The sequence below is a fragment of the Salmo salar genome, chromosome 03, assembly GCF_965601325.2.
Source record: "Salmo salar chromosome 03, fSalSal1, whole genome shotgun sequence".
Taxonomy (NCBI): domain Eukaryota; kingdom Metazoa; phylum Chordata; class Actinopteri; order Salmoniformes; family Salmonidae; genus Salmo; species Salmo salar.
In genome coordinates this window covers 19,605,286-19,614,749 of record NC_138293.1, presented here as the reverse complement: position 1 = coordinate 19,614,749, position 9,464 = coordinate 19,605,286, and the positions used below count along the sequence as shown (strand labels likewise).

Here is a 9,464-nt window from a genome sequence, read left to right as displayed (position 1 = left end):
CACTACAGTACCTGGTTCAAATCCAGGCTGTATCACATCAGGCCACTAGAGGGCAATTTGGTCATTAGACTGCAGGAAAGGATACCTGTTTATTACTTTTGTACTGGTTATAAAATATACAGAAGTCATCTTTCACTGCAAAAATCGAGATGCTGAATTTACCACAGTGATCTAAGGATTTTCATACGCTCCGATGAACTCAAAAGGTCAATTTGGTTAGGGTTCCAAAACAATAAAAGAAAACATGATTTGATAACCCACCCTTGATTATTTTCTAACCACACAATCTGAAGTACATGAAAGAGCTCAGTAGGGTAAGCCTACTTGAAATGCTGTCTGGAGCAATTTCTAGAGGCATTCTATATATCATCCCTTTAATACTTTTCCTGAAATACAATTGATTTCTTTTAACAATGTCCATTTTTTGAAACAGTGGAAGAGATTGCCAGAGCCCTATTGTTTGCATTGTTCCTCACCGTCATGTCAACAAGCTTTGTAGGTTGGCCACCTTTGTGAAAACAGTGTAACTTCAATGGGTGAGCGAGGTGAGGGGAAATATTTTGAACAAAAATAGAAATGCAACATGTAAAGTGTTGGTCCCATGTTTCATGAGCTAAAATAAAAGATCCCAGAAATTTTCCAAAATGCTAAAAAAAGCTTATTTCTCTAAAACGCTGTGCACAGATGTATTTACATCCCTGTTAGTCAGCATTTCTAATTTGCCAAGATAATCCATCCACCTGACAGGTGTGACATATCAAGAAGCTGATTAAACAGCATGACAATTACACAGGTGTACCTTGTGCTGGGGACAATAAAAGGCCACCCTAAAATGCAAAGTTTTGTCACACAAGACAATGCCAAAGATTGTCTCAAATTTTGAGGGAGCGTGCAATTGGCATGCTGACTGCAGGAATGTTCACCAGAGCTGTGGCCAGATAATTTAATGTTAATTTCTCTACCATAAGACACCTCCAAGGTCGTTTTAGACAATTTGGCAGTATGTCCAACTGACCTCACAACTGCAGATCAAGTGTAACCACGCGGGATCGTTTGAGACCAACCACCCGGACATCTGATGAAACTGTGGGTTTGTACAACCAAATTAATTTCTGCACAAACTGTCAGAATCTAGTCTCAGGGAAGCTAATCTGTGTGCTCGTCGTCCTCACCAGGGTCTTGACTTGACTGCATCGGCGTCGTAACTGACTTCAGTGGGCAAATGCTCACCTTCGGTGGCCACTGGCATGCTGGAGAAGTGTGCTCTTCACAGATTAATCCCATTTTCAACAGATGGCAGACGGGGTTGTGTGGCCGAACGGTTTGCTGATGTCAACGTTGTGAACAGAGTGCCCCATGGTGGGGTTATGGTATGGGCAGGCATAAGCTACAGACAACGAACACAATTGCATTTTAATCGATGGCAATTTGAATGCACAGAGATACCATGACGAGATCCTGAGGCCCATTATCGTGCCATTTATCCACAGCCATCATCTCATGTTTCATCATGATAGTGCATGGCCCATGTCGCAAGGATCTGTACACAATTCCTGGAATCTGAAAATGCCCCAGTTCTTCCATGGCCTGCATACTCACCAGAAATGTCACCCATTTAGCATGTTTGGGATGCTCTGGATTTACATGTACGACAACGTGTTCCAGTTCCCGCCAATATCTAGCAATTTCACACAGCCATTGAAGAGGAGTGGGACAACATTCCACAGGCCACAACAGCCTGATCAACTCCATGCAGAGATGTCACACTGCGTGAGGCAAATGGTGGTCACACCAGATGCTGACTGGTTATCTGATCCATGCCCTTACCTGTTATTTTTTTAAGGTATCTTTGACAAACAGATGCATATCTGTATTCCCAGTCATGTGGAATCCGTAGATTAGGGCCTAATGAATTTCAATTGACTGATTTCCTTATATGAACTGTAGCTCAGTAAAATCTTTGAAATTGTTGCATGTTGTGTTGCTCGTCATTAGCTGGTCGCGCTTCTTTGTGCCGACGCTGCGTGTATCGCCGGGACAAATAAATTACTGCACAAGAATGAAAGTGCCAAATTAAAAGAAAAAACAAGCCTTTATTTGTTATTTATACATTTAAATCGTGTGTTTTATTAATATTTGATACATGATAGCTATTTGATCACACAGTACATTTTACAATTTTGTGTTTGAGAGCTGGCTTTCTTGTTGTTACGTCATTGATTCCACCCGGACTGTTTTAGTGGCTGGACAGTTACAGCTAGCTAGTTACCGTAGCTGCTACAGAAACAAAATCCCGGACCCCGTAGCAAACAACTTCTCATGTAACTTTACACATCTCTTATACTGAGCTAAATTTATACAATTTCAACGAAGGGAAGAGTTTGTGGTCAAGATGGGAGTGCCGAAATTCTACCGATGGATTTCAGAGCGATACCCTTGCCTGAGTGAAGTTGTCAAGGAACATCAGGTATGATATCGATATTCTACTTTGCTATTTAATAACGTTACTGTTGCAGCTAGCTAGCAAGCGAAATATAGCAGGCCTATAACTGGTTCATATCCACGTATTGCTGTTTCCAATCTGCTGCACTCGCCACTGACATGATTATTACGGTAATACATAACCCAACATTTTATTGTAAATATTAACATAGCTATAGCTAGTTAGCCAACCAATATTTACCAAGTCATTTCGTGTTTGACTCCATTTCCCTCTAGGTACTTATTTAGCCAGCCAGTTTGTTACTCCTACCAGCTCCGTTTAGATTATCATAACAATGAGTCTACAGTGTGTGAATAAGGCCTATGTTAGCTAACTATACTTGAAGTTTGTCTAGTAGCTAAATAGAACATTATTCTGAATAACACATTGCAGTCGTCGACCTGATACAACACTGTCGAGATCACTGCCAGGTTAGCCCAAATATATCGCCATCAGTGGTGGAAAAAGTACGCATTATATTAATAGGTGCGTGAATTGGACCATATTGATGTCCTGTCTGAGCGTTCGAAATGTAACGAGTACTTTTGGGTGTCTGGAAAATGTATGGGAGTAAAAAATACATTATCTTTAGGAATGTAGTGCAGTAAAAGTTGTCAGGAATATAAATAGTAAAGTACACATACTCACAAATAGTAGTACTAAGTAGTCCTTAAAAGTATTTGTATCTAAGTACTTTACATCACTGATTGGCAGGTATGCAATATGCAGTAGGGAGTGGAATGTTGACCTCAGGCCACAGTAAAACTCTGTGACCCTCTGCCCTGAGTCATGCTGGGGTTTAGCTACATGCGTGTTAACTCTGCATGTTAATGTTTCCTAAATAATAATGCACTTCTTCCTACTGTTTCCAGTTAATCTCACTAGATCATTCTTATCCTCAACTCATAAATACACGTCCTCCATTATTCAAGGATTGACGCTATTATCCACTTGCTATAGGTTAATAGACATACTACTCCAACATCCCCCTTTCCCCCTCTCCTCCAGATTCCGGAGTTTGACAACCTCTACCTGGATATGAATGGCATCATCCACCAGTGCTCCCACCCCAACGACGAGGACGTCCACTTCCGTATCTCGGAGGAGAAGATCTTTGCGGACATCTTCCACTACCTGGAGGTGCTGTTCAGGATCATCAAGCCCAGGAAGGTGTTCTTCATGGCCGTGGACGGAGTGGCTCCCCGGGCCAAGATGAACCAGCAGAGAGGCAGGAGATTCAGGTAATGATCATGATGATAATAACTTCATTTGAACTTTATGTGCTGTATCTGTGACAGAGTGGCATAGTGATGGATCACACATCTTCATTAACGTGTTTCTTGTTAAGGTCGGCCAAAGAAGCAGAGGACAAGATAAAGAAGGCTCTAGAGAAAGGAGAGGTCCTACCCTCTGAGGCCCGCTTTGACTCTAACTGCATCACACCTGGTATGTTGCCTACTACACAATCAATCCACTTCTACACCTATCTATCTGTCAGCTCATACCCTCATCCAAATCCTAGGTTTTAGGCTGTAGGTGTCATGAATGAAGGTGTTTGTATTCATTAGGGCACACCATAGCAAAATGTTTTCCAACAGAAAAGGAAATGAAGCTTTTCTTATTATTAAGTTCCGGTAGTCCCTCCCAGTTTTGGTCTGTTTTCTTCCGTTTGGTGCCTAATGAATACGACCCATCATCTCTCCTGTAGGGACGGACTTCATGGCCAGGTTACAGGAGCAGCTCAAGTACTTTGTCAACAGTAAACTGTCCACAGACAATGCCTGGAAAGGAGTCAACGTCTACCTTTCTGGACACGAGGTGAGGGCTGGTGGCTCTGTGTGTATGTCTCTCAGTGTGTGTTTCTGTTGCACATTTCCAAGATTTCCCCACAAATATTTCAGTGTGTGTGTGACTTTACGTGTGTTTTCCTCGGTGACTGACTGTAACTAGGGCTGTGGCGGTCATTGCATTTTGTCAGCTGGTTATTGTCATGCAAAAGACTGCCGGTCTCACTGTAATTGACCGTTAATTAACAAACACATTTAGCGTCTCTAGGTCTCCACACATACAAGCCGCTGATGCCTGTCTTTCAAAACGTCAACATTTTAAGAAGTCTAATAAATTAATAGAATATACATCATCACAGTAAATCCATTATTTTAGGCAGGTGTAAAAAAACACTATGAAATTAAGAAAATGTATTTCAGAAGAATATAATATTAGTTGGCCTGCTGTATGTTATCTGACTATGCGCCATGACATAGGCTGTAGGCTTGTTCATTTAGCAAACAAGATATGCTTATAAGTCCCATGCTATTATGTTATATTATATGATTTTATAGTAAGAAGATTATAAAATAGATGCTGAATAAAATAGAAAGCATATTTTTCCATTCTGGAGCTAGAGTACGCATATGAAGTGGCTATGTTGAGCATAAAAGTGATAATTTGAAACGGGTCCTACAGTGCATTCGGAAAGTATTCAGACCCCTTTAATTTTCCCACATTTTGTTATGTTACAGCCATATTCCAAAATGAATTAAATGTTTTCCCTCATCAATCTACACACAATACCCCATAATGACTTAGCGAAAACAGGTTTTTAGAAATGTTTGTAAATACCTTATTTACATAAGTATTAAGGCCCTTTGCTATGATACTTGAAATTGAGCTCAGGTGCCTCCTGTTTCCATTGATCATCCTTGAGATGTTTCTACAACTCGGAGTCAACCTGTGGTAAATTCAATTGATTTGATATGATTGACAGTGCATGTCAGAGCAAAAATCAAGCCATGAGGTTGAAGGAATTAGAGCTCTGAGACAGTCCATAGAGCTCCGAGACAGGATCGTGTCAAGGCACAGATCTGAGGAAGGGTACCAAAAAATGTCTGCTGCATTGAATGTCCCAAAGAACGCAGTGGCCTCATCCCTACAGTGAAGCATGGTGGAGGCAGCATCATGCTCTGGGGACGTTTTTTAGCGGCAGGAACTGGGAAACTAGTCAGGCTAGAGGAAAATATGAAAGGAGCAAAGTACAGAGAGATACTTGATGAAAACCGTCTCCAGAGCACTCAGGACTTCAGACTGGGGCGACGGTTCACCATCCAGCAGGACAACGACCCTAAGCACACAGCCAAGACAACGCAAGAGTGGCTTCGGGACAAGTCTCTGAATGTCCTTGAGTGGCCCAGCCAGAGCCCAGACATGAACCCAATCCAACATCTCTGGAGAGACCTGAAAATAGCTGTGCAGCGACGCTCCCTATCCAACCTGACAGAGCTTGAGATGATCTGTAGAAAAGAGTGGGAGAAACTCCCCAAATACAGGTGTGCCAAGCTTGTAGCGTCATACCCAAGAAGGTTCGAGGGTGTAATCGCTGCCAAAGGTGCTTCAACAAAGTACTGAGTGAAGGGTCTGAATACTTATGTAAATATATCAGTTTTTTTATTTTTAATAAATTGGCAAACATTTCTAAACCTGTTTTTGCTTTGTCATTATGGGGTATTGTGTGTAGGTTGATGGGGGGGGGGGGAATGATTTAATCAATTTTAGAATAAGGCTGTAAATTAACAATGTGGAAAAAGTCAAGGGGTCTGAATACTTGCTGTATGCACTGTATATGCTAGCCTTAGAGTTATTTGGCAACTTTAGTTGTTAATGATGAAAACCTTCAAAAAAACAGAAAAAAATCTGTTCGGGAACATCGATAGTGACATGTTTTTCCAACAGAACATATTTGATTAAACTATTGACAGCCCCTTTCTCTGCATTCTGGAGAAAGGAATGAAGGAGAGTGGGGAGGAGATGGAAACGCGGTGGTAAAATATTCTGTAGCTAAAGGTAATGTGTCAGCCTATTAATTAGGAAAATATAAAATTGCCCTATTATTTGGCTATTCAAAATCAAATACAAATTCACTATAATTGTTGGTTAACTCTGAATTTGTTTAATTTAGGCTAGAACAATTATGTACCAAAGATATCTTAAATCAGTTATGTTTTTCTGCCTTCAGTAATATGCGGGTAGGCGATGTATTTTATAACGATCATTATTTGAATTCAGTTTTATTTGCATAGGCTCATATATAGGCCTACGCATAATTCTCTAATATGCATATGGTGTTTTGAATGAATCATCACCTTAGAAAGCGCTGTCCATTTAGTTGTGTTTGAAACAACATCCACAACGACCATGTTTTCCACTCAGTTTCAACCTGTTGTTGAACTTCTTTCTTCAAATTGATCCCTCTCAGACGGTAATACGGTTACCTCAACAGCCCTAACTGTTTCCCTCTCAGACCGTAATACGGTCACCTGAACAGCCCTGACTGTTTCCCTCTCAGACGGTAATACGGTCACCTCAACAGCCCTGACTGTTTCCCTGTCAGACGGTAATACGGTCACCTCAACAGCCCTGACTGTTTCCCTCTCAAACGGTAATACGGTCACCTCAACAGCCCTAACTGTTTCCCTCTCAGACGGTAATACGGTCACCTCAACAGCCCTGACTGTTTCCCTCTCAGACGGTAATACGGTCACCTCAACAGCCCTGACTGTTTCCCTGTCAGACGGTAATACGGTCACCTCAACAGCCCTGACTGTTTCCCTCTCAAACGGTAATACGGTCACCTCAACAGCCCTAACTGTTTCCCTCTCAGACGGTAATACGGTCACCTCAACAGCCCTGACTGTTTCCCTGTCAGACGGTAATACGGTCACCTCAACAGCCCTGACTGTTTCCCTCTCAAACGGTAATACGGTCACCTCAACAGCCCTAACTGTTTCCCTCTCAAACGGTAATACGGTTACCTCAACAGCCCTAACTGTTTCCCTCTCAGACCGTAATACGGTCACCTCAACAGCCCTGACTGTTTCCCTCTCAAACGGTAATACGGTTACCTCAACAGCCCTGACTGTTTCCCTCTCAAACGGTAATACGGTCACCTCAACAGCCCTGACTGTTTCCCTCTCAAACGGTAATACGGTCACCTCAACAGTCCTGACTGTTTCCCTCTCAAACGGTAATACGGTCACCTCAACAGCCCTGACTGTTTCCCTCTCAAACGGTAATACGGTCACCTCAACAGCCCTGACTGTTTCCCTCTCAAACGGTAATACGGTCACCTCAACAGCCCTGACTGTTTCCCTCTCAAACGGTAATACGGTCACCTCAACAGCCCTGACTGTTTCCCTCTCAAACGGTAATACGGTCACCTCAACAGCCCTGACTGTTTCCCTGTCAGACGGTAGTACTGTAAGCCTGTTTCCCTGTCAGACGGTAGTACTGTAAGCCTGTTTCCCTGTCAGACGGTAGTACTGTAAGCCTGTTTCCCTGTCAGACGGTAGTACTGTAAGCCTGTTTCCCTGTCAGACGGTAGTACTGTAAGCCTGTTTCCCTGTCAGACGGTAGTACTGTAAGCCTGTTTCCCTGTCAGACTCCAGGAGAAGGAGAACATAAGATCATGGAGTTTATCCGCTGGGAAAACACCAAGCCAGACCACGACCCAAACACACGCCACTGTCTCTATGGCCTGGACGCTGACCTGGTGGGTGGCCCGTGTGTGTGTGTGTGTGTGTGTGTGTGTGTGTGTGTGTGTGTGGTGTGTGTGTGTGTGTGTGTGTGTAAGAGACATGGCACAGATGTGTATCAGGGAGGGTGTGTGATATGTATGTCTCTGGTCATTTTAGTGTCAGAGTTTTTTACAGTTCTCTTACTATGTACACACTCTGGTATGCTGTGATGTTAGGTCTGTTGTGTTAACTATGATATCTCTCTCTCCTCTCCTACAGATGATGTTAGGTCTGACCAGCCACGAGCCACACTTCTCCCTACTCAGAGAAGAGGTCCGCTTTGGAGGGAAGAAAAACCAGAAAAGGTGTGTGTGGGCATGTGCAAGAGAGAGTGCTGTGTATTTGTGCGTGTGTGTAAGCCAGAGGTATAAGGATGGGCACTTATTCCAATATCTGAACGGATGTTGGTATTCGATTACTTGTGGGTTCATTTTTTTGAGAAATGGCAATTACAGGCACTCACATAACGGGGGTTCCTCAAGACCTGACACGGATCAATGCAAAACATTCACCAGAAAGCTATTTAGTTCTATCAGGGCGAAATTCAGACTTCTCTTTCACTGTTGCTGTTAGCCTAAAACTACCTGAGAATAGCAGCATGTCCACTGGTGTTGTAGCTCACCTCTGCCCTCAGTATTTGCATCATTCTGATTGTTCAAGAGTATAAAGGATCTTTTAAATAATATAATTCTGCTTTTTTTTTTTATAGAATTGACTATCCGGAAAACTGAAATGTCATTATATTATTTTAATAGTGAAATATACTGAACAAAAATATAAACACAACATGCACCAATTTTGAGTTATACGTCATAACAAGGCTACTTAGCAACTTTGCAGTATTGGTTTATTTCTCACCTTCTATATTAATTCCATTCTTTTTTACTTTCTAGATGTGTGTCTTGTTAGATATTACTGCACTGTTGGCGCAAGGAACATTTCGCTACACCCGCAATAACATTTGCTAAACATGTGTATGCGACCAATAAAATTGGCTTAGAAATATGTATTTCACATGAATGGACGGGGTGCACCCGCTGGGGAGCCAGGCCACCCGCTGGGGAGCCAGGCCACCCGCTGGGGAGCCAGGCCACCCGCTGGGGAGCCAGGCCACCCGCTGGGGAGCCAGGCCCAGCCAACCAGAATGAGTTTTTCCCTACAAAAGGGCTATATTACAGACAGAAATACTCCTCAGTTTCATCAGCTGTCAGAGTGACTGGTCTCAGGTGAAGAAGCAGGATGTGGAGGTCCTGGGTTGGCATGGTTACACGTGGTCTGCGGTTGTGAGGCCGGTTAGATGTACTGCCAAATTCTTTAAAACGACATTAAAGGCAGGTTATGGTAGAAATGATCTGGCAACAGTTCTGGTGGACATTCCTGCTGTCAGCATGCCAATTACACACTGCCTCAAC

General features: G+C 42.8%; 1 protein-coding gene across 3 annotated transcripts in view; it reads left to right on the top strand.

Moving 5' to 3' along the window:
* The first annotated feature begins 2,224 nt into the window (after positions 1-2,224).
* The window catches only part of LOC106599575 (5'-3' exoribonuclease 1), a 39,323-nt gene continuing 32,083 nt past the window's right edge, over positions 2,225-9,464 (top strand). For all 3 annotated transcript variants that reach the window (XM_014190865.2, XM_014190866.2, XM_014190864.2), the window contains exons 1-6: positions 2,225-2,467; positions 3,491-3,723; positions 3,831-3,928; positions 4,191-4,300; positions 7,917-8,027; positions 8,272-8,357. In XM_014190865.2, the coding sequence (XP_014046340.1) occupies positions 2,393-2,467; positions 3,491-3,723; positions 3,831-3,928; positions 4,191-4,300; positions 7,917-8,027; positions 8,272-8,357 (713 nt within the window). In that variant the 5' untranslated portion in view covers positions 2,225-2,392. The remainder of the gene's footprint in view (positions 2,468-3,490; positions 3,724-3,830; positions 3,929-4,190; positions 4,301-7,916; positions 8,028-8,271; positions 8,358-9,464) is intronic.